Source organism: Fragaria vesca, linkage group LG7 (assembly GCF_000184155.1).
Source record: "Fragaria vesca subsp. vesca linkage group LG7, FraVesHawaii_1.0, whole genome shotgun sequence".
Classification (NCBI taxonomy): domain Eukaryota; kingdom Viridiplantae; phylum Streptophyta; class Magnoliopsida; order Rosales; family Rosaceae; genus Fragaria; species Fragaria vesca.
The window spans coordinates 17,761,290-17,784,511 of record NC_020497.1 but is presented as its reverse complement, the minus strand read 5'-3'; the positions used below and the strand labels follow the sequence as shown (position 1 = coordinate 17,784,511).

At 38.4% G+C, this 23,222-nt stretch overlaps 5 protein-coding genes and 1 pseudogene across 6 annotated transcripts; all 6 read right to left on the bottom strand.

Moving 5' to 3' along the window:
• Positions 1–1,805: 1,805 nt before the first annotated feature.
• On the bottom strand, positions 1,806–3,308 carry LOC101315191 (UDP-glycosyltransferase 76F1-like). The gene is made up of 2 exons (XM_004308863.1): positions 2,837–3,308; positions 1,806–2,695 (listed from the first exon to the last, which is right to left on the bottom strand). The coding sequence occupies exons 1-2, from the start codon at positions 3,306–3,308 to the stop codon at positions 1,806–1,808; spliced, it is 1,362 nt and encodes a 453-aa protein (XP_004308911.1).
• A 1,456-nt stretch (positions 3,309–4,764) lies between these two features.
• On the bottom strand, positions 4,765–6,628 carry LOC101313929 (UDP-glycosyltransferase 76F1-like). Its single transcript, XM_004307549.1, has 2 exons — positions 6,097–6,628; positions 4,765–5,821 (listed from the first exon to the last, which is right to left on the bottom strand). Exons 1-2 carry the CDS (start codon positions 6,566–6,568, stop codon positions 4,911–4,913), a joined length of 1,383 nt encoding a protein of 460 aa, XP_004307597.1. The 5' UTR covers positions 6,569–6,628; the 3' UTR covers positions 4,765–4,910.
• A 352-nt stretch (positions 6,629–6,980) lies between these two features.
• Positions 6,981–9,220, bottom strand: LOC101313645 (UDP-glycosyltransferase 76F1-like). Its single transcript, XM_004307548.1, has 2 exons — positions 8,632–9,220; positions 6,981–8,500 (listed from the first exon to the last, which is right to left on the bottom strand). Exons 1-2 carry the CDS (start codon positions 9,107–9,109, stop codon positions 7,623–7,625), a joined length of 1,356 nt encoding a protein of 451 aa, XP_004307596.1. The 5' UTR covers positions 9,110–9,220; the 3' UTR covers positions 6,981–7,622.
• A 1,032-nt stretch (positions 9,221–10,252) lies between these two features.
• Positions 10,253–12,176, bottom strand: LOC101313061 (annotated as a pseudogene). Its single transcript, XR_185273.1, has 2 exons — positions 11,547–12,176; positions 10,253–11,415 (listed from the first exon to the last, which is right to left on the bottom strand). The product of XR_185273.1 is annotated as a UDP-glycosyltransferase 76F1-like (transcript).
• A 1,948-nt stretch (positions 12,177–14,124) lies between these two features.
• LOC101313354 (UDP-glycosyltransferase 76F1-like) lies at positions 14,125–15,984 on the bottom strand. Its single transcript, XM_004307547.1, has 2 exons — positions 15,411–15,984; positions 14,125–15,278 (listed from the first exon to the last, which is right to left on the bottom strand). The coding sequence occupies exons 1-2, from the start codon at positions 15,886–15,888 to the stop codon at positions 14,398–14,400; spliced, it is 1,359 nt and encodes a 452-aa protein (XP_004307595.1). The 5' UTR covers positions 15,889–15,984; the 3' UTR covers positions 14,125–14,397.
• Positions 15,985–21,369: 5,385 nt separating this feature from the next.
• Positions 21,370–23,012, bottom strand: LOC101314900 (UDP-glycosyltransferase 76F1-like). The gene is made up of 2 exons (XM_004308862.1): positions 22,541–23,012; positions 21,370–22,280 (listed from the first exon to the last, which is right to left on the bottom strand). The coding sequence occupies exons 1-2, from the start codon at positions 23,010–23,012 to the stop codon at positions 21,370–21,372; spliced, it is 1,383 nt and encodes a 460-aa protein (XP_004308910.1).
• Positions 23,013–23,222: the final 210 nt, after the last annotated feature.

The following is a 23,222-nucleotide window of genomic DNA, read 5'->3' as shown; positions in this document are numbered from 1 at the left end:
GTCGTCACATATACACTAAACATCATTTCAGACTAAAACACTTCATTTCACACTACTTAACATCTATTCAGTCAAACATGATTGTTATACACACTACTACTGCACAATTGAGCTAAAATCATGAAGAAAATTCAAACACACTATCTTCAACAATCAAATTAGGCAACGGATTCAAGAGCCAAAACCTGCTTACATGATTGAGAAGCAATTCATCACCGGTCTTGTGGAACTTGGCCAGGGAGTCACGCTGTCTCCGGCGAGCGATCTACAAAATTGACATCGACCGCCGCCATCGTCGTTATTGAAAACCAGCGCCGACGTTGACAGCGACGTCGACAAGGACGATTAGTGAGGATCGATCTTCTGAGAGAGACCTCCGACGCAAGCAGATCTACGATCGCATTCGCTTCAGAGCTAGTTTGGTGACGACCTTGTAGATCTGCTTGCGCTTTGAGGGATATGCAGTCTAGGTCGTCGAGATGTCGTCGACGGTCGATCCCGAAGTCATCGTCTCGGCGGCCGCATCGTCTGAGTTGGAGATGCAATCGAGATCTAGCCGGAAGTCGTCATCAAGGTGGCGTGGTAGCGGTGTTGGAATCGAAGGTGGAAGAGAGAGAGAGAGAGAGAGAGAGAGAGAGAGAGAGAGAGAGAGAGAGAGAGAGAGAGAGAGAGAGAGAGAGAGAGAGAGAGAGAGAGAGAGAGAGAGAGTTTAGGNGGGAAGAAGAGAGAGAGAGAGAGAGAGAGAGAGAGAGAGAGAGAGAGAGAGAGAGAGAGAGTGTGTGTTTCTAGATCGGAGAGAGAGGAAAACTCGGTATAAAGAGAGGATGGCAGTTTCGGTATAACAAAAATGTAAGCTGATGGAATTAAGCTTTGAAGTGGATTTATGTGGGTAAAAAATATGAGGTGGACTTACGAAGGATAAAATGTTTCAAATGAGACTTTTATGAAATTTTCTATTGAAGGAAAAGAATTTGTGAGTGTGAGACACTAAAAATCCAGATTTCTCAAGTTCCTTCTAATTTGGTGGTTAACTATGATCCTGTAACCCACTTTTGGGACTAAAATTGTCAATTCAAGACAGAAAAAACTTGGGATTAGAGAAAAAATTAATTTTAGTTTACCCTCCCTGAGGTTTGGAGTTAACATCGTCCAATTTTGATACTGGTCACTTTTTTTTAGGAAAAAAATATTATTTTAGTCTGTATTAAGCTTGCTAGCTGTATGAAAGTTGATCGGTTGTAATGAGCTCGGATGCCTCACTAGAACTTGACTGTTTACCTCACAATATCCTAGCGTTTTTATAGTGTGAGGTATAGCCAGTTACCTGACAATAACCTAAATTTATTCAAGCTCTTCATACATAATAACGTTAAAGAAAGTCACTGCAAGTAGCGAGAGGTATCTTTTGCTAGGCCCAAGGGTTTACAAGTTAACAGCTTATATAACAAGCAATTCTTTCGAGTATGAGAAATATAATTACAACGAAACACCTCGCGAACACCCTTATTAGGTCAAATTAAAACGCATGACATGAGATACAAAATCAAGAATCAGAAAAAAGCAGAACACCAACTAACAGTCTAGCACACTGTAGATTATGTCCCAAATTTGCAAAACATCATCAGAAAAATTGAAAAATTTACCTCCGTCTAGACATGACTAAAAACACAATGATGAAAAGTACCAAGCAATTGGTTCCCACCTCATTGTTAATATGACGACTAGATTATATTTTATTATGCAAGCCATGCGTGGCCTACATGCGAACTTAAACTAATGAACGATTCTGAGTTTGGATGATCAAACTAGTCGAATGATAAAATGTGTTTGATCAAGGCATCTAAGGATTGATACGAGGAGCCACCTGGTTTCAGGCAAACCTTTGCCTTCTGCTTTAGCTTTTCCACTCTGTCTTTGATCTCCTCCCCTTCTTTCTCCATCATTAGTTTTCTGATGGTTTTTTCAATGTTGCCTCTCTCAACCCCATCTTCTAACTGCAACCCAACCTTCCAAACATCGCTTACATATCTTGCATTCAGCATTTGATCAGCAGAACATGGCAAACAAATCATAGGGATCCCCTCGCAAATACTCTCCAATGTAGAATTCCAGCCATTGTGAGTCCAAAACACTCCAACTGCTTGATGGGCAAGCACCTCTTTTTGAGACGCCCATTTAACAATGTGCCCCTTACCATTCAAGGTCTCAAGAAACCCACTAGGTAATGCTTCAAGCCAATCTGACCCAGGGACTAATCCGGGTCGAACCACCCACAAGAAGGGCTGCTTACTGTTGGCTAGTCCCCAGGCTATCTCTAAAAACTGATCTTCCTTTATTGCTGCAATGCTTCCAAAGCTAACATAAATAACAGATTTTGGTGCTTGTGTGTTTAGCCATGAAATGCAACTCTGGTCTTGTGCTAATAAGCTACTTGAGGTTGAAGAAGAGTTGGGGTAGCACTTATGAAATGGTCCTAGTGAGAAAATCGGAATAGAGTAATTCTGGCGAATTGAGGCCAGTGCACGGTCATCAAGCTCTTCAAAAGTATTAAGAATCAATCCATATGAGGCCTTGGTTTGATCTTCCAAGTCAGCAATAATTTTAAAATATCTCTCTGGACCATCACTGTTGATAAGTGGAAGGTCTTTAACCTTGAAAGGTGAAAGCTCTGTCAATTCCTCTTCTAGTCGAGAATCTAAAGCCAAAATGGAGAGTAAGTAGTATATAGAGGAGCTCGAGCATACATATATAGGTAATAAAGTGTAAATATATCCAGAATGTGTTTAGCTGCTATATATATGAACACTTATTCCTAGATCTAGCTAGAATAACTCACGTTGTTTTGGGAGGTAACCTTTCTCTCGAAGAAGTGGAAATGCAGCATAAATAGCAAACGAAGAGGCACTCCAAGACCTTAACAGAATCCTTGGCAGCTTTAGGCTCTCTGCAACAGATTGAGTGAAATCATAGACGGAGTCTGTGATTAAGCAAGCAACAGGCTCTTTCGAAACGTCGGACAACAACCTGGTTAAGCATTCCCTGAATGGTTCATGACACTTTGCATTTAGACTAGAAATGACGAGGAGAGTATCCTTTGAGGTTGCGTTTTTGGAGAAGCCCTCATGGATTGATTGGAAGGTGAAGTGTGGATGGCTTGAAGGGTTGAGAGAGTTGAAGCTGGTGTGGATTATGGTTATGGAGAAGCCTTTCGAGTATAGAATATTGGCTAGCTCAAGCATGGGATTAATATGGCCTTGAAATGGCAGTGGGAAGAGTATCAATCTCCGACCCTTCCTGAGTTGCTCCATTTGAACTTAGAGGACTTGATCTGTGTTTGATAGGATCTCTTCTGATTGTGGCTACTTGTATTCAACTATCCATTGACCTCACAGCCCTCACTGGTCTAGTGGCCGGTCTTTCTTTTTGTACACTGCTGCAGTGCTGCTCTTGTACACCTTCACATCTATACCAGCTCTGTAAACTATGATTTACATGGTTCAATGTGAGTTAAGGAGGAATCTAAATGTAGTAGAAACGCAGCCTTCACATGTATTCACATGCTTGCTCCATTGAACAAGGTGATACAAAAAGTAAAATATTAGGCTTGAATTAGGGTTATGGACTTATCGTACAATATTGAAGAGACTAGCTCGATTAAAATATAGACAGACTATGTACGTTGTTAAACTACTCTATTTCTATATCAAACTACATGTACTTAATATATCGGTTCATTCATAGAATTCTGCATATGAATTAAAACGACTTGGATTAGAGTAGAGGATACAAAATTACAAATGATGTAGTTATCATGCTACTGAAGGCATAAACGTAGGACGAACAAAAAGAGCTACCACATTATATGGGTTGTGAAATCTACACACCTTAAATTGAAATCCACACTTTTTTCTTTTCTTTTTTGGTAACTTAAATTTTGTCTCTTAGTGACTTAAACTTTGTATTTTTTTATGAATGTGTTAACCAAAAATGAAAAAAAAGTGTGTGGATTTCAATTTGGGATGTGTGGATTTCACAACCTATATAATGTCTAAGTGCTCAAATCGTCGTATGGGAAGATCGAATGAATACTAGAGACCTTAAATTCCTTCATTTTAATTTTATTTTTGATCTAATCAAATTAAACGCTCATAATAAGAGTACATCTTTTTTAACCTAGTGTTCTCACCTCCTTAGTTAAAACACTTGAGACTATTTTTTTGGGTTTCAATTTTTTTAACGGTATTAGTATATATACATGTAGTGCGACCTAAATGACCGGATCAAAATACTATATATTAATTGCTTGGTTCACTTGTACCCATCTTGGTGTATAGAAGAATTTTCGTTTCATCATGAGTGATTGAGCATAATATTTTACCCTCATGAAGATAAGCTCATTGAAGATTAAACCCATTAAAAAAGATGGAAACAACAACAAGGCCCAAACCTAGAAAGAAGCCTTTACAAACCAGAAAAGTAGCTCCCAGTCTAATCACAAATAAGCGCTTGCTGATGACGATCTACTTTGCCTCGGCGGCCGACGACGTTTTTTTTTGGCGGGAAGACACTTCAGACCTTCAGAGGGCTTTGATGGATCTCCATGAACCCACCTCTTCAGGTTTCAAGAATTTCTCTTTCATTCTTCTGTTTCTGCCGTAATAATTCTATTAAATTCCTTATATTTCTCCAGTATGTGATTGACTTGATACTTTGAGCTTCAGTGATCATTCTATTATAAAATAATTTGTTGATGCTTTTCACTGATCTTGGTTAATGTTGAGAATGCAAGTGCATGCTCTCTGCTAGTTTTATTTAAAGATGAATTTATTCAACTACATAAGCACTACTTCTTATGAACTTGTAGCCCTCATAGACAACCTGAATGAATTTCCCAATACCATGTTGGGGATTCACTGAGTTCGAAAAACAAATGATTCTAGTGATAGAATATGTTTAACCAAGCCGTCCAAGGATTGGTATGAAGTGCCATCTTGTTTGAGGCAGAGATTTGCCTTCTCCATTAGCTTTAAGCTTCTGCCTCTGATTTCTTCCCCTTCTTTCTCCACCATTAGTTTTCTAATCGTTCTTTCGATTTCACCTCTATCTGTTCCCTTCTCTGACTGCAAACCAATCTTCCAGACATTGCTTACGTATCTTGCGTTCACCATTTGATCACTGAAGCATGGCATGCAAATCATAGGAACTCCCTCGCAAATGCTTTCCAATGTAGAGTTCCAGCCGCTGTGAGTCCAAAAGACTCCGATGGCTGGATGTGATAAGACTTCTTTTTGAGGAGACCATTTCACAATGTGCCCCCTCCCGTTCAAGTTTTCAAGAAATTCACTAGGTAATAGTTCAAGCCATTGTGAACCTCCGTGGATTGATTCAGGTCGAATCACCCATAGGAAAGGCTGCTTGCTGTTGGTTAGTCCCCAAGCTATCTCCAAAATTTGAGCTTCCTTTATTGCTGCTATGCTCCCAAAGCTAACATAGACAACGGATTTTGGCGCTTGACTGTTTAGCCATGGAATGCAACTTTTGTCTTCAGTTGACAAAGGACTTGAAGAAGAGGCTGCAGGGTAACACTTGTGAAAGGGTCCTAGAGGGAAAATTGGTATGGGGAATTCTTGTCTAAGTTTTCCCAGTGCATGCTCTTCAAGGTCTTCAAAAGTATTGAAGATTAGTCCCCTTGAGGTCTTGGATCCATTTGACATGCCATCTACTAGTTGATAATATTCCTCCGAGTTGCACCTGTTGAGCACAGGAAGGTCTTTCACTTTGAGAGGTGGGAACTCTGTCACAAGCTCTTCTAGTCGAGAATCTAATACCAATGTAGGAAGTGAACTGAATAAGTATTGTTATCAGGTGTGATGTTAACTGGTAAATAGCCATTAGAGGGGCTCAAGCAATGAGTTATAACAGTCATATAGGCATTGTTGGACTAGTACAAAGAAATACTTACTGGAACTATACAATGAGTACTAGGATCTAGTCTTATATATCTTTAATCATCAGGTAATGCCGTAGTGTACTAAATTATCTACATTTTAACAATCAATTACCAAGACAGATAAGTAACCAAGCAAGAAACCAAACCTTGTATTGGGATGTAGCCCTTTTCACGCAGAAGTGGAAATGCAGCAAAAACAGTAAATGAAGAAGCACCCCCAGTCCTTAAAACAACCCTTGGGACCTTTAAGCTATCGGCAACAGATTGAGCGAAGTGAAAGATAGCATCTGATATCAAGCAAGCAACAGGATCCTCTGAAACATCAGATAACAAGCTGGCCAAGCATTCTCGGAAAGGTTCAACACATTTAACATTTAAAAGAGAACCGAGGAAGATGAGATCCTTTGTGGAGGCCTCACTTTCAGATAAGCCATCTGGAATTGAGTGAAAGGTGAAGTGTGGATGGCTTGAAGGGTTGAGAGAGTTGAAGTTGGTGTGAATGATGGTTATGGAGAAGCCTTTCAGGTATAGAATGTTGGCCAGTTCTAGCATGGGGTTTATATGACCTTGTAAGGGCAATGGGAAGAGTATCAATCTCCGGCCCTTCCTTTCCTCCATTGGAGTTAGATTGACTCAGTTTGCTTGGCTTGTGAAATCTGTGTTTCTCTTGTCCAAGTCTTGTCCTTGATAGGTACACAGAAACAAATGGCTCGTCTTTTGTTTGGTGCCTTACACAGCCTCACCAACCTTTCCACTCTTTACAACTACATTTTGATAGGGAGACTAACTGATATAGTTTTCACATCAATGGCTCGTCTTTTGTTTGGTGCCTTACACAGCCTCACCAACCTTTCCACTCTTTACAACTACATTTTGATAGGGAGACAAACTGATATAGTTTTCACATCATCATACCTGATAACATTGAATAAAATTCATTGCATGTTGCTGGAGGCATCTTTTGCTAGGCCCAAGGGTTTACAACTCGTAAGAATACTAGAAAGAGATAGATCACTGATTCCAACTCATTCATTGTAGAACTATCAGTCCTGATCTATAATTACTTTAAAAAAGATTACTAGATCACACACACATTCTTTTTCCTTTTTTTTAAATGATGACCTAAAGTCCTGCATACACATTTTAATCAATAACTGATTCTAAGTCTGGAAATACAAGTCATATGAATGATAAAATGTGTTTGATCAAGGCATCCAAGGAGCCACCTTGTCTGAGGCAAAAATTTACCTTCTGCATCAGCTTGCTTTAACACTGTTTTTGATCTGTTCCCCTTCTTCCTCCACCATTAGCTTTATATGGTGCTTTCAGTGTCGCCTCTCCCAACCCCATTCCAAGTTTGGTTACATATCTTGCATTCATCATTTGATCAAAAGAACATGCCATACAAATCATAGGCACTTGTCACTCATGCTGACGAAAGTAATCTATTAGACCTGAATTGTAAGCTCTAGGTGTAACCTTGAGCGAATTACATATAAATACTTATGTGGATCTAAGTCATCTAACCTTAGTTTGATGTATTATTCTTGTCTTTCTTTTTCTGTTTTTCTGTTTGGCCTATAGATGATATACTACATATTATAGACACATTTTGAAACATCAGTGACTTAATAATGATAAAAATATGGTACATTTTGATCAACCAGTGACGTTATAATGATAGAATATGGTTAACCAAGCCATCCAAAGATTGGTATGAAGAGCCACCTTCTCTGAGTGACAGATTTGTCTTCTCCTTAAGCTTTGACATTTTGTCTTTGATCTCTTCCCCTTCTTTCTCTGTCATCAGGTTCCGAATTGTTATCTCAATTTCGCCTCTTTTGATCCCCTTCTCTAACTGCAACCCTACTCTCCAAACATCACTCACATATCTTGCATTTAACATTTGATCGCAAGAAATTGGCATACAGACCATAGGCACCCCCTCAGAAATACTCTCCAATGTTGAATTCCACCCATTGTGAGTCCAGAATAGTCCCACAGCTGGATGAGCCAGCACCTTTTTCTGTGGTGCCCATTTCACAATGTGACCCTTCCCATCTAAAGCCTCCAGGTACCCTTGAGGTAATTTTTCTAGCCATTCAGAGCCTTGGAGTAATCCAGGTCGAACCACCCACAAGAAAGGCTGATTGGTGTTGGCTAGTCCCCATGCTATTTCCAAAAATTGAGCTTCATTTACTGCAGCAATGCTTCCAAAGCTAATATAGACAACAGACTTTGGTGCTTGAGTATTTAGCCATGAAATGCAACTTTCATCCTCTGATAATAAGCTACTTGTATAGGAGGTTGGGAACCATTTGTGAAATGGACCTATTGGGAAAATTGGGATGGGAAAGTCTGGTCGGATTGTAAGCAGTGCTTGTTCTTCAAGATCTTCAGAAGTATTGAAAATTACTCCATCTGAAGTCTTGATTACATTTCCCCATTCAGTTATTAGTTGCAAAAATATCTTTGGGTCACAAGAGTTCGTTGGAAGGTCCTTGACTTTGAGTGGTGGCAACTCTACTACTGGCTCTTCTAGTTGAGATTCTAACAAAGCAGTGAAACCATAGATGTCTAAGTATGAGGATAATTGAAAAACACATGACCCATCAAGCAGTAAACACCTAGGCTTATAAATCTTAGCCATTAGGCAACTAGGTGTTTTCAGAAGAACTTACCTTGTTTCGGGAGGTAACCCTTTTCCCATAGAAGTGGAAATGCGGCATAAACAATAGTCGATGTGACACTTCCTGTTCTTAGCAGCATCCTTGGAAGCTTAAAACTCTTAGCGACAGATTGAGTGAAGTTAAAGAGAGGGTCAGTGATTAAGCAAGCAATAGGCTCCTCTGAACCGTCATCGGATAACAAGTTAGCTAGACAGTTTCGGAAAGGATCATGACAGCGTCTGTTTAGACAAGAAACAAGGAGCATGGGACTTTTTGTGGAGGTCTCAGTTTCGGATAGGCCATCAGGGATCGAGTGGAAGGTGAAGTGAGGATGGTTTGAAGGGTTGAGAGAGTTGAAGTTGGTGTGGAGGATGGTTATGGAGAAGCCTCTGAAGTGTAGAACATTAGCTAGCTCAAGCATAGGGTTTATATGGCCTTGAAAGGGTAACGGGAAGAGTATTAACCTCTGGCCTTTCCTAATTTGCTCCATTAAAATTTAGAGCGAATGGAGTCTAACTTGCTTGGCTCTGGTTTGAGTCCCCTTTGCTCCCTACTCCTGGAGTCTAAATATATTGTTCCAGTGTTGTTTCTTTCTTTACATATCTATATATTAATGAACATAGCACTATAACCTATTGACAACATTGTATGTTTGAACTTTAATTTGTCACGTCTCTCGTAGTCTTAATTTCTTTTATTTCTTTTTTTGACTACAAGCTCTCATAGTCTTAATTTATTTGCCACTTGTTTGCTAGATGTAGACCCTTAATTTGCAGGTGCATTGAATAAAACATAGACACTGAAATGACTCATGACTGTATTATTCTTACTGTTTCTGTTGATTATCTTCTAATAATGAACCCATTTTAGATTAAAATACACATTTCACTTTCATATAAAATTTTCTGAAATATGTAATTATGTGGAGTATATATTAGGATTAATTTCAATTTACCCCCTGAGGTTTAAAGTTAACATCGTTTCACTCCCCGTATTTTTAATTGTAAAAATTTACCCCTAAAGTCTCCAATTTTCATAAATCAGACACAATTGCTAAAATTTCGTCCAATTTGGAAGTTAAATGATAGCATGAGATCGTAGGAAAAAAATAATAAAAAGCGATTTATGTTGTTATAAGACTATTTTAGCCTTTTTAGTGAGTTATGAAATCAAAATTAACGTCTGAATTAGACAGAAATTCAGCAATTGGGCATGATTTATGAAAATTGAAAACTTTAGGGTGTAAATTTTCAAAATTTAGGGTTAAACATCGTTTCACTCCTCATACTTTTAATTTTAAAAATTTACCCCTTAAAGTCTCCAATTTTTACATAAAGTCAAAACACAATTGCTAAAATTTCGTCCAATTTGGAGGTTAAATGATAGCATGAAATCGTAGGAAAAAAGTCCTAAAAAGCGATTTATGTTGTTATAAGACTATTTTAGCCTTTTTAGTGAGTTATGAAGTCAAAATTAAAGTCTGAATTAGACAAAATTTCAGCAATTGGACATGATTTATGAAAATTGAAAACTTTAGGGTGTAAATTTTCAAAATTATAAGTATGAGAAGTGAAATGATGTTAACCCTAAACCTCAGGGGTGTAAACTGAAATTAATCCTATATATTATAAGTAGTGCATAAGAGTGAAAGCCTGTATAATTATGAGAGAAGAGCCTTCTAGTTCTGTTCTGGAATTGTACAAAACCAATAATACTGAATACAAGGAACGGAGTCTTCTTATAAATACTTGCGTAGATCTAAACTTGATAGAACTACATATAAATACTTGCGTGATCTAAACTCAGTCTGATGTACTGATTTGTCTGTTTGGCCTATAGATGATATGCTACAGAGTACAGACACATTTTGATCAATCAGTGACTTGATAGTGATGAAAATATGATACATTTTGATCAACGTCCAGTGACTATAATGATAGAATATGGTTAACCAAGCCATCCAAGGATTGGTATGAAGAGCCACCTTCTCTGAGTGAAAGATTTGTCTTCTCCTTAAGCTTTGACATTTTGTCTTTGATCTCTTCCCCTTCTTTCTCTGTCATCAGTTTTCGAATTGTTTTTTCAATTTCGTCTCTCTTGATCCCATTCTCTAACTGCAACCCTACTCTCCAAACATCACTGACATATCTTGCATTTAACATTTGATCGGCAAAAATTGGCATACAGACCATAGGCACCCCCTCAGAAATACTCTCCAATGTTGAATTCCACCCATTGTGAGTCCAGAATAGTCCCACAGCTGGATGAGCCAGCACCTTTTTCTGTGGTGCCCATTTCACAATGTGACCCTTCCCATCTAAAGCCTCCAGGTACCCTTGAGGTAATTTTTCTAGCCATTCAGAGCGTTGGAGTAATCCAGGTCGAACCACCCACAAGAAAGGCTGATTGGTGTTGGCTAATCCCCAAGCTATTTCCAAAAATTGAGCTTCATTTACTGCAGCAGTGCTCCCAAAGCTAACATAGACAACAGACTTTGGTGCTTGAGTATTTAGCCACGAAATGCAACTTTCATCCTCTGATAATAAGCTACTTGAATAGGAGGTTGGGAACCATTTGTGAAATGGACCTATTGGGAAAATTGGGATGGGAAAGTCTTGTCGGATTCTTGTTCTTCAAGATCTTCAGAAGTATTGAAAATAACTCCATCTGAAGTCTTGACCTCATTTGCCAGTTCAGTTACTAGTTGATAAAATATCTTTGGGTCACCAGAATTCATTGGAAGGTCCTTGACTTTGAGTGGTGGCAACTCTACTACTGGCTCTTCTAGTTGAGATTCTAACAAAGCAGTGAAACCATAGATGTCTAAGTATGAGGATAATTGAAAAATACATGACCCATCAAGCAGTAAACACCTAGGCTTATAAATCTTAGCCACCAGGCAACTAGGTGTTTTCAGAAGAACTTACCTTGTTTGGGGAGGTAACCCTTTTCCCATAGAAGTGGAAATGCGGCAAAAACAGTAGTCGATGTGGCACTTCCTGTTCTTAGCAGCATCCTTGGAAGCTTAAGGCTCTTAGCGACAGATCGAGTGAAGTCAAAGAGAGGGTCAGTGATTAAGCAAGCAATAGGCTCCTCTGAACCATCATCGGATAACAAGTTAGCTAGGCAGTTTCGGAAAGGATCATGACAGTTTGCGTTTAGACAAGAAACAAGGAGCATGTGACTTTTTGTGGAGGTCTCAGTTTCGGATAGGCCATCAGGGATCGAGTGGAAGGTAAAGTGAGGATGGTTTGAAGGGTTGAGAGAGTTGAAGTTGGTGTGGAGGATGGTTATGGAGAAGCCTCTGAAGTGTAGAACATTAGCTAGCTCAAGCATAGGGTTTATACGGCCTTGAAGGGGTAATGGGAAGAGTATCAACCTCTTGCCTTTCCTAATTTGCTCCATTAAACTTTAGAGCGAAATGGAGTCTAAATTGTTTGGCTCTGGTTTGAGTCCCCTTTGCTCCCTACTCCTGATGTCTAAATTGTTCCAGTGTTGTTTCTTTGATTCTTTCTTTACATATCTATATATTAATGAACATAGCGCTATAACCTATTGACAATTTTGTGGATCCAGTTTTGCTGGTTATCACCGTCAATGACCATCTAATCAACTCTCTCTCTCTCTATTGATGGACTGGTCACTGATAGTCATCAGTTTTGATCCACAAAATTGTATGTTTGAAGTTTAATTTGTTACGTCTCTCATTGTCTTAATTTCTTTTCTTTCTATTTTGGATTAGGATCCTCTCATTGGTTGGTAGGTGCCTTTGTTTATCCTTAGCTTTTATTATCAACCGTTGATGAAAAATCTAAAGGCTAATAAAACCCCACATCAGCAAACTCTATAATAAATACAGTACTTTTAATACTCCACATATATCAATGCTTAACGCTGTTACATCTCTATCTATTTCATCTCTCCTTCAACAGTTTAACGTCTCCCCCAACATTCATCTGAGTGCAAGAAACCCAGCACCTGCAATTTCCTTCAACAAATTCATGCCAAACCCAACTCCTCAGAGTCTTCTTCATTTTCAAAGACTCCATCTTTTTTCTCCTTCTCCAACAAACCCACAACCCAAAACAAATTTCTGACCCAAAGCCATTTTCCCCGCCTGCTCCGCCTCTGCTCCCGTCTCTGGTGGCCGGCCCGCCGCCGCTCCCGAAGCAAAGTTGTCATCAAAAGCTTCAGCGAAACCAACTCCAAGTCCGAATCAACCACAAACCCACTTCCAACGACCTCGTCGGCAACAGTTCATCCGACCGGGTTGAAAACAGAGAAGCCGCGACCCAGGTCGCCACTTTCAGCGCCGCCCATTCGAAATAAAAAAAAAAACCAAATTTAAAACCCAATCGAAAGGAATGAATCAACAAATCTTGGTCGGGCTTTTCAGCTGCTGTTCTTGTTATTTCTGGTTTACACCTACGGTTATCAACAAAACCTTTCAACTGCATCCCAAATTGGATTACAATTCTTGGTGGGTCTTTTCCGATTTGAGCTTTAGTGCGAATCCTGATTTGAAAATAAATATCCCCCAGGAACAAAGGAAGAGATGACAAGAAGGTGAGTAAGAACTAGAAGACGGCTGAAGGCGGAGAAGTAAAGGAAGAGAAAGAGAACTCAATCATTTTAACGTCTCCGTCGACATAGAAACGACGTTTGTAATTAAAATGTCTCATTTAATGAGTTTTAGTGGGAACTTGCTGAGCTGTCATGGTTTTAAACCTTAGGATTTTAAATGGACGAATGAGATTCAAAGTTAAGGATAACCAAAGACAACTGCCAGCCAAAGAGAGGATCATAATCCTTTTTTTGACTACAAGCTCTCATAGTCTTAATTTATTTGCCACTTGTTTGCTAGATGTAGACCCTTAATTTGCAGGTGCATTGAATAAAACATAGACACTGAAATAGACACTGAAATGACTCATGACTGTATTATTCTTATTGTTTCTGTTGATTATCTTCTAATAATGAACCCATTATTAGATTAAAATACACATTTCACTTTCATATAAAATTTTCTGAAATATGTAATTATGTGGAGTATATATTAGGATTAATTTCAATTTACTCTCCGAGGTTTAGGGTTAACATCGTTTCACTCTCCATATTTTTAATTTTAAAAATTTACCCCTTAAAGTCTTCAATTTTCATAAATCATACATAATTCCTAAAATTTCGTCCAATTTGAAGGTTAAGTGATTAAATGATAGCATGAGATAGTAGAAAAAAAATTCTAAGAGGAGATTTATGTTATTATAAGACTATATTAGCCTTTTTAATGAGTTATGAAGTCAAAATTAACGTCTGAATTAAACAGAATTTCAACAATTGGGCATGATTTATAAAAATTGAAAATTTCAGGTGGTAAATTTTTTAAATTATAAATATGAGGAGTGAAATAATGTTAACCCTAAACCTCAGGGATGTAAACTGAAATTGATCATATATATATATAGTGCATAAGAGTGAAAGGCTATATAATTATGAGAGAAAAACGAATAAAGAGAGAGAAGAGCCTTTTAGTTCTGTTCTGGAATTGTACAAAACCAATAATACTGAATACAAGGAACGGAGTCTTTTTATAAATACTTGCGTAGATCTAAACTTGATAGAACTACAGATAAATACTTGCGTGATCTAAACTCAGTCTGATGTACTGTTTTTTCTGTTTGGCCTATAGATGATATGCTACAGAGTACAGACACATTTTGATCAATCAGGGACTTGATAGTGATGAAAATATGATACATTTTGATCAACGTCCAGTGACTATAATGATAGAATATGGTTAACCAAGCCATCCAAGGATTGGTATGAAGAGCCACCTTCTCTGAGTGAAAGATTTGTCTTCTCCTTAAGCATTGACATTTCGTCTTTGATCTCTTCCCCTTCTTTCTCTGCCATCAGTTTTTGAATTGTTTTTTCAATTTCGTCTCTCTTGATCCCATTCTCTAACTGCAACCCTACTCTCCAAACATCACTTACATATCTTGCATTTACCATTTGATCGGCGAAATGTGGCATACAAACCATAGGCACCCCCTCAGAAATACTCTCCAATGTTGAATTCCACCCATTGTGAGTCCAGAATAGTCCCACAGCTGGATGAGCCAGCACCTTTTTCTGTGGTGCCCATTTCACAATGTGACCCTTCCCATCTAAAGCCTCCAGGTACCCTTGAGGTAATTTTTCTAGCCATTCAGAGCCTTGGATTAATCCAGGTCGAACCACCCACAAGAACGCCTGATTGGTGTTGGCTAATCCCCAAGCTATTTCCAAAAATTGAGCTTCATTTACTGCAGCAGTGCTCCCAAAGCTAACATAGACAACAGACTTTGGTGCTTGAGTATTTAGCCACGAAATGCAACTTTCATCCTCTGATAATAAGCTACTTGAATAGGAGGTTGAGAACCATTTGTGAAATGGACCTATTGGAAAAACTGGGATGGGAAATTCTTGTCGAAATGTAGCCAGTGCTTGTTCTTCAAGATCTTCAAAAGTATTGAAAATAATTCCATCTGCGGTTTTGATTTCCTTTACCATTTGAATCAGTAGTTGATAATATCCCTGTGGGTCACAAGAGTTCATCATTGGAAGGTCTTTCACTTTGAGTGGTGACAGGTCTACCACTGGCTCTTCTAGTTGAGATTCTAACAAAACAGTAAAAAGATAGCAGTCTAAGTTTGAGCATAGTTGGAAAATACATGACCTAATTAGTAGAGGATTTAGGAATATAAACCTGAGGCATTAGTAGGCAACTAGGTGTTTTCAGAGAAACTAACCTTGTTTTGGGAGGTAACCCTTTTCCCATAGAAGTGGAAATACGGCATAAACAATAGTCGATGTGGCACTTCCTGTTCTTAGCAGCATCCTTGGAAGCTTGAGGCTCTTAGCAACAGATTTAGTGAAATAAAAGAGAGCGTCAGTGATTAAACAAGCAATAGGCTCCTCTGAACCATCATCAGATAACAAGTTAGCCAGGCAGTTCCGGAAAGGATCACAACAGTGTGCATTTAGACAAGAAATAAGTAGGACGGGATCTTTTGTGGAGGTCTCAGTTTCGGATAGGCCATCAGGGATCGAGTGGAAGGTGAAGTGAGGATGGGTTGAAGGGTTGAGAGAGTTGAAGTTGGTGTGAATGATGGTTATGGAGAAGCCCCTGAAGTGTAGAACATTAGCTAGCTCAAGCATAGGGTTTATATGGCCTTGAAAGGGTAAGGGGAAGAGTATCAACCTCTGGCCTTTCCTAATTTGCTCCATTAAACTTTAGAGCTAATGTATTTGCTTGGATCTGGTTTGAGTCTCCTTTACTCCTTACTCCTGGATTCTAAATTGCTTCTATGTTATTGCTTTCTCACTTTTATACATGAACCGTCTAAGGCTCTAAGCTTGTGATGTATGTTTATAAAGAAAGACCATAGCCTATAGCATGGTTTATTTATTAGATATTTTATTTGTTACGTCTCTCATGTATTAAATTATTTGCCGCTTGGTAGTTAGATGTAGCGAAAATTATTCCCTGCACCAGTCGGACAGCTGCACCAGGCATCAGAACCGTCTAATTTGAAACGTGGACCATTTTTCTAATAAGGACGTTAGTTGCCGTTGAAGACTTTTAGGTGGGCGAGTGAGAGTGGAGAAAGCGGATGTATCAATCATCACCTTTTACTTAGCTCCTCCCTCTACTGAGTCTACTCTCTTCTTCTCTCAAAAAAACACAGACCGGCCTCATCAACCATCGGAGATTCTGGTCAAACAAACAAAACACGAGGCTGAGTTACCATCACTTAGCATCTCTAGTTTTCTACCATCACTGCTGGATTAGATATGCAGCCCCCAAGCCGTCGCCGGAGAAATTGACTCCGAACCGCCGATGCTTCTCAGCGTCGAATCACTTCACAGTCGATGACCGGATCGGCGGCTGTGGGTGGTGGTGGGGACGAGACGACTCCTTGTAGAAATTGCTCGAAGACCCACTCGGGATCCCTCCGATCAAGGGAAGAGACAGCGAGGACACCCAGAAGAACGGGGGGTCAAGCGGGGTTCAGAGGGTCAGTGAATTCGATCGATCTCTCCTTCATCTGATCGTGTGTTGTCATGGTGGAAAGGCCACCAACAAATCTTGACAGCAAGAAAGGTCGAACCACGTGCACTCGGTTGCACATATTTTTCAGCTAACAATTTTATCTTTTTTATATTTTTATTCAATTTTCTTATAATTTAGGTTTTGTATATTCACTTTTCTAAGTACTTATGAAAACAAGAAAATACATATAAATGTTTTCTTTTGTGAAACTGAATACATATAAATGTTAGAGATAGTGTCCGTTATCCCTAAATGGCTAAATGTTATAATAGAAGAGATTTGTTAATAAGAATTATGGAAATGTTCATAAAATTAAAAATAAATCTAAACAAAATAGTTCAAGTTCTAAAACAATTTCATGAAAATTCTTGCACTGCCACAAGGACGAGCTCATTCAAACCGTGTAAAAATAATTTAGATTTGACGTCATGAAAATCATACTTCTCATGGGAAAACATAAACGTAAATAAGAATAACCGCTTTGATCGGGACTCAAATGTTACCAAAAATATATGAGTTTTATACCTTAGCTCATTCAATTCGTCCTATTTTTCTCCCTTTTCGAACAAAAAACTCGTATATATGAGATTTAAGATCTCATCCTATTACACTTGAATATAACCTACTAAACAAGTTACACAGTTTTAGTAGTCACGCTGCGATCTGAGGTCATAATTATGTGAAAATAAAAATTTCACCGTCCGATGTAGGTAGGGTAAATAAATAGGTCTACAGAAAAAAAATCCATCTTGTTTCGGATTTGTTATGCTCCCATTGAATCGGTCAAGCTTAAATATACCTTATTTTTTACACGAAACGCGGTTAACTGACATCGTGCAAGATCCTATTTTTTCCCCTTTTCGAACAATAAACTCATATATATGAGATTTAGGATCCCATGATTTTTTTTGTTAAATTGATCCTCCGGTGGTTAGGCTCCCCTTAGGAGCGCCTAAGCGTAATTAGGGTTGACCGCTTTTATCGAGAGCTAAACGTTACCGGAAGTTTGTGATTTTTCATCCGTATCCGTATTTCACTATTTCGATCACATCCTATTTCACAAGATTTTCGAAAATTTTTCTTTGTCTGTATAGTTGGTTTACAATGATATACATTTGAATATAACTTACTAAACAAGTTATATCGTTTTAGTAGTCACGCTGCGATCCGATGTCATAATTACGTGAAAATAAAAATTCCACCGTCTGATGTAGGCATGGTAATTAATAGGTCTACTGAAAAAAATTCACCCCCTTTCGGATTATTTACGCCCTCATCGAATCGGTCAACCTTAAATATACCTCGTTTTTTACATGAAACGCAGTTGATTGACATCGTGCAAGATCCTATTTTTCCCCGTTTTCGAACAAAAAACTCGCATATATGAGATTTAGGGTCCATGAATTTTTTTTGTTAAATTGACCCTCCGGAGATTAGGCACCCCTTAGGAGCGCCTAAGCGTAATTAGGGTTGACCGCTTTTATCGGGGCCTAAACGTTACCAGAAGTTTGTGATTTTTCATCCCTATCCGTATTTCACTATTTCAATCATATCCTATTTCACAAGATTTTCGAAAATTTTTCTTTTTCTGTATAGTTGGTTCACAATGATATACATTTGAATATAACCTATTAAACAAGTTATATCGTTTTAGTAGTCACGCTGCAATCCGAGGTCATAATTACGTGAAAATAAAAAATTTCACCGTCTGATGTAGGCATGGTAATTAAATAGGTCTACTGAAAAAAATTCACCCCGTTTCGGATTATTTACGCCCCCATCGAATCGGTCAACCTTAAATATAAATCGTTTTTTACACGAAACGCAGTTGATTGACATCGTGCAAGATCCTATTTTTCCTCGTTTTCGAAAAATAAGCTCATATATATGAGATTTAGGATCCCATGAATTTTTTTTGTTAAATTTTCCCTATCCCTTCGGTGGTTAGGCTCTTTTAGGAGCGCCTAAACGTAATTAGGATTGACCGCTTTAATCAGGGCCAAAAAGTTACCGGAAACTTGTGATTTTTCAACTCTGCATGTATTTCACTATTTCGATCACATCCTATTTCACAAGATTTTCTAAAATTTTGCTTCCTCTGTATAGTTGGTTCACAATGATATACATTTGAATATAACATACTAAACAAGTTATACCGCTTTAGTAAACACGTGACGATCCGAGGTTATAAATACGTGAAAATAAAAATTCCACGTTCTGATGTAGGTATGGTAATTAAATAGATCTACTGAAAAAAATCCATCCCGTTTCAGATTATTTATGTCACCCATCAAATCAGTGAACCTTAAATATACCTCGTTTTTACACGAAACGCGGTTGACCGACATCGTGCGAGATCCTATTTTTCCTCGTTTTCGAACAAGAAGCTCATATATATGAGATTTAGGATCTCATGATTTTTTTTGTTAAATTGACCCTCCGGTGGTGCGCTTAAGCGTAATTAGGGTTGACCGCTTTTATCGGGGCCTAAACATTACCGGAAGTTTGTGATTTTTCATCTCTACCTGTATTTCACTATTTCGATCACATCCTATTTCAAAGATTTTCGAAAATTTTGCTTCCTCTGTATAGTTGGTTCACAATGATATACATTTGAATGTAACCTACTAAATAAGTTATACCGCTCTAGTAGACACGTGACTATCCGAGGTTATAAATACTTGAAAATAAAAATTTCACCGTCTGATGTAGGCATGGTAATTAAAAAGGTCTATTGAAAAAAAAAATCCACCCAGTTTCAGATTTATTAAGCCCCTCATCAAATCGGTTAACCTTAAATATACCTCGTTTTTTACACAAAACGCGGTTGATTGACAACGTGTGAGATCTTATTTTTCCTCGTTTTCAAACAAGAAGCTCATACATATGAGATTTAGGATCGTATGAATTTTTTTTGTTAAATTGACCCTCCAATGGTTAGACTCCCCTTAGGAGCGCCTAAGCGTAATTAGGGTTGACCGCTTTTATCGGGGCCTAAACGTTACCGGAAGTTTGTGATTTTTCATTTCTGCCTGTATTCCCTATCTTGATCACATCCTATTTCACAAGATTTTCAAAAATTTTGCTTTCTCTGTATAGTTGGTTCACAATGATATTCATTTGAATATAAACTACTAAACAAGTTATATCGCTTTAGTAAACACGTGACGATCCGAGGTAATAAATACGTGAAAATAAAAATTTCACGATCTGATGTAGGCATGATAATTAAATAGGTCTACTGAAAAAAAATACACCCCATTTCAGATTTGTTACGGCCCTTATCAAATTGGTCAACCTTAAATATACCTCGTTTTTTACACAAAATACGGTTGACCGACATCGTGCAAGATTCTATTTTTCCCCATTTTCAAACAAAAAACTCAAATATATGAGATTTAGGATCCCACGAATTTTTTTTCGGTTTTTAAATCTTACGTTTGTCCAACTCAATAAATAATGAAATATTTATTTCATAAAAAGAAAATAATATAAGTTTCAATTTTTATTCTGAAAATTATTATAAATTAATTAACATTACTCTCTAAAAGGAAAATAAAATTAATCATTAAACAATTCATTATCCCAAACCTCTTAATTATTATAAATTAATTAACATTACTCTCAAAAAAAAAAAAAAAAAAAACCCTAAATCACAAACCCCTAAACCTATATCTAATTCTTTTTTTTATTTTTTAGGAGACAAACTCAGTTCTTCTTCTCCAAAGGAACAGAAGAAACCCAGATCCCATGATTGGGCAACATTCAAGGTGGATGTTTGCAGACCAAAAAAAAAGGTAGATGTTTGCCGGCAATGCGAGAAAGCAATTCGTAAGCCTTAAGACCTGAATGCCACCCCATTTACTCTTATACAAGGAGAACCCATTCCCACCAAAAGTCTCAATCGCCGGACCTCCTCAGCAATCAAAGCTAGCCTTGCCGCCCTAGCAACCAACTCCCCATAGAAATACGAAGACTCTCGGCGTCGAAGTGGTCGAACTCAAACCCAATCCAATAATCAGTATCTACTAAATTTCTAAAACGGCATCAAAATCAGAACAAGTTAATCAGAAATCGGAAACCCACTCGACGATCTGCAAGGAATTAAAGGATCTGGCACGGACGAATTGCTTGAAGATGAAAGAGAATCATAATGTTTGGATGCGTGGAGTCGAGTACGATCGACGAAGTCGGCGAAGGATTGGACCTGGGTTGTGTTGGCGAGAGAGGAGAAATTAAGGAAGAAGAGATCATGAGAGAGAGAGAGAGGACAACGGAATAAACCGACTAAAACGAGGACCAGTCGAACTAAACATCGCGTTGTTACACTCGCTGTTTACCGTCCTGGGAATAGGCTCTGTAGATGTAGACCCTTCATCATTTGCAGCATGAATAAAATTTGGGATACAATCCAAGGTGCACAAAACACAGCACTGATCGCTAAATGCCTAAATCACATTGTAGCTTCACAAGCACATAGTTGCTTCACTACATAGATGCTTAATTGTCAGTGACTTCTGATTGTATTATTTATCATACTACTAGCAATTGTATCAAGTTTTTCCATAGCAATGAACTCATTATTTGATCAAAATACGTATTTCGCTTTATTCTTAGAATTTTCGAAATCTGTACATATGAGGATCTATAATATTTCAATCATGTTTTATGAGAGCCAATGATTCTAAGGATAAAATGTGATCAACTAAGTCATTCAAAGATTGGTATGAAGAGCCGCCTTGTCTCAGGCATATATTTGCCTTCTCCTTTATCTTTGACAGCCTATCTCTCATCTGATCCCCTTTTTTCTCCATCATGAGACTTCTAATTGCTCTTTCAATTTCGCCTCTCTCCAATCCATTCTCTAGGTGCAACCCAACTTCCCAAACATCACTTGCATATCTTGCATTCAACATTTGATCACCAAAAAATGGTGTACAGATCATAGGAACCCCCTCACAAATACTCTCCAATGTAGAATTCCAGCCACTATGAGTCCAAAACACTCCAACTGATTGATGAGCCAGCACTTCTTTTTGAGGTGCCCATTTAACAATGTGCCCCCTACCATTCAAGGTCTCATGAAACCCACTAGGTAATGGTTCAAGCCAATCTGACCCAGAGATTGATCCAGGTCGAACCACCCACAAGAAGGGTTGCTTGCTGTTGGCTAGTCCCCAGGCTATCTCCAAAAACTGAGCTTCGTCTAATGTGGCAATGCTCCCGAAACTGACATAGATCACAGATTTTTGTGCTTGAGTGTTTAGCCATGAAATGCAGCTCCAGTCTTGTGACAAGAATCTACTTGTAGAAGTGGTTGCTGGGACACACTTGTGAAATGGACCTATTGGGAAAATTGGAATGTGAAATTCCTTGCGAAGTGTGGCCAGTGCGTGTTGCTCAAGGTCTTCAAAAGTATTGAAAATAAACCCATATGATGCTTTGGTTTGGTACGTCAGGTTGTGTACTAGTTTAAAGAATCTCTCTGGGTCAGAACTGTTGATCACTGGAAGATCTTTAACTCTGAGAGGTGAAAACTCTGTCACTGGCTCTCCCAGTCGAGAATCTGATGCCCATATAGAAATTAGGCAGATATAAGAGCTATCAAATGTGCTGCATTATAAATACCTAATAGAGAAAAGCTGAAGCTCCATGCATGGAAGTAGGTAATAACATGTAATGTGTAGGGTGTGATGAAGAGAGCAACATCTCAAATACATGCCATGATTTCACATGACCAAAATTAAGTTTTCCGCATGATGATTAATCTCACATCAATTAAAGTGTAACTTTTAAATTTGCATTTGTCTTTTAGAAAAACTGTACCTAGTTTTGGAATGTAACCCTTTCCCTGCAAGAGTGGAAATGCAGATATAACAGCAGTGAAGGAGGCACTACCAGTCCTTAACATAATCCTTGGGATCTTGAGGCTCTCTGCAACAGATTGAGTGAAATCAAATACAGGGTCAGAGATCAAGCAAGCAACAGGCTCTTTTGACGCATCAGATACCAAGGAAGCGAAGCATTCCCTGAAAGGTTCATAACACTTTCTGTTGAGATGGGAAATGAGGAGGAGGAGATCCTTTTCAACAGCCTCGCTCTCAGATAAGTTATCTGAGATCAAGTGGTATGTGAAGTGAGGATGGGTTGAAGGGTTTAGAGAGTTGAAACTGGTGTGAATGATGGTTATGGAGAAGCCTTTGAAGTATAGAATGTTGGCCAGCTCAAGCATGGGGTTCATATGGCCTTGCAGGGGCAGTGGGAGAAGTATCAATCTCCGGCCATTCCTCTGCTCCATTACAATTTCAGAGGTACGTTTGAACTTTGTTTGCTTGAGGCTTTAGGTCTCTTTGGTTTCTTTAATCTCACTATCCCCGTAGCCTATATATCAATATATGATGACATTGTAGCAACTTTTCTATTATACATATGTATATAGCATATATTAAGCCGTGGTCGTGAATGGTCCGATCATCTTAAATTTTAAATTGTTAAACAATTAAACGGT

Excerpts from the sequence above, each read along its gene's own strand:
- LOC101313645 (XM_004307548.1), bottom strand. The coding sequence starts at position 9,109 with ATGGAGCAAATTAGGAAAGGCCAGAGGTTAATACTCTTCCCGTTACCC. Across the intron at positions 8,501-8,631 it reads GGGTTACCTCCCGAAACAAG|AATCTCAACTAGAAGAGCCA; the intron begins GTAAGTTCTTCT and ends CTGCTTTGTTAG.
- LOC101313929 (XM_004307549.1), bottom strand. The coding sequence starts at position 6,568 with ATGGAGGAAAGGAAGGGCCGGAGATTGATACTCTTCCCATTGCCCTTA. Across the intron at positions 5,822-6,096 it reads GGGCTACATCCCAATACAAG|ATTCTCGACTAGAAGAGCTT; the intron begins GTTTGGTTTCTT and ends CATTGGTATTAG.
- LOC101315191 (XM_004308863.1), bottom strand. The coding sequence starts at position 3,308 with ATGGAGCAACTCAGGAAGGGTCGGAGATTGATACTCTTCCCACTGCCA. Across the intron at positions 2,696-2,836 it reads AGGTTACCTCCCAAAACAAC|ATTCTCGACTAGAAGAGGAA; the intron begins GTGAGTTATTCT and ends TTTTGGCTTTAG.
- LOC101314900 (XM_004308862.1), bottom strand. The coding sequence starts at position 23,012 with ATGGAGCAGAGGAATGGCCGGAGATTGATACTTCTCCCACTGCCCCTG. Across the intron at positions 22,281-22,540 it reads GGGTTACATTCCAAAACTAG|ATTCTCGACTGGGAGAGCCA; the intron begins GTACAGTTTTTC and ends TATGGGCATCAG.
- LOC101313354 (XM_004307547.1), bottom strand. The coding sequence starts at position 15,888 with ATGGAGCAAATTAGGAAAGGCCAGAGGTTGATACTCTTCCCCTTACCC. Across the intron at positions 15,279-15,410 it reads GGGTTACCTCCCAAAACAAG|AATCTCAACTAGAAGAGCCA; the intron begins GTTAGTTTCTCT and ends CTGTTTTGTTAG.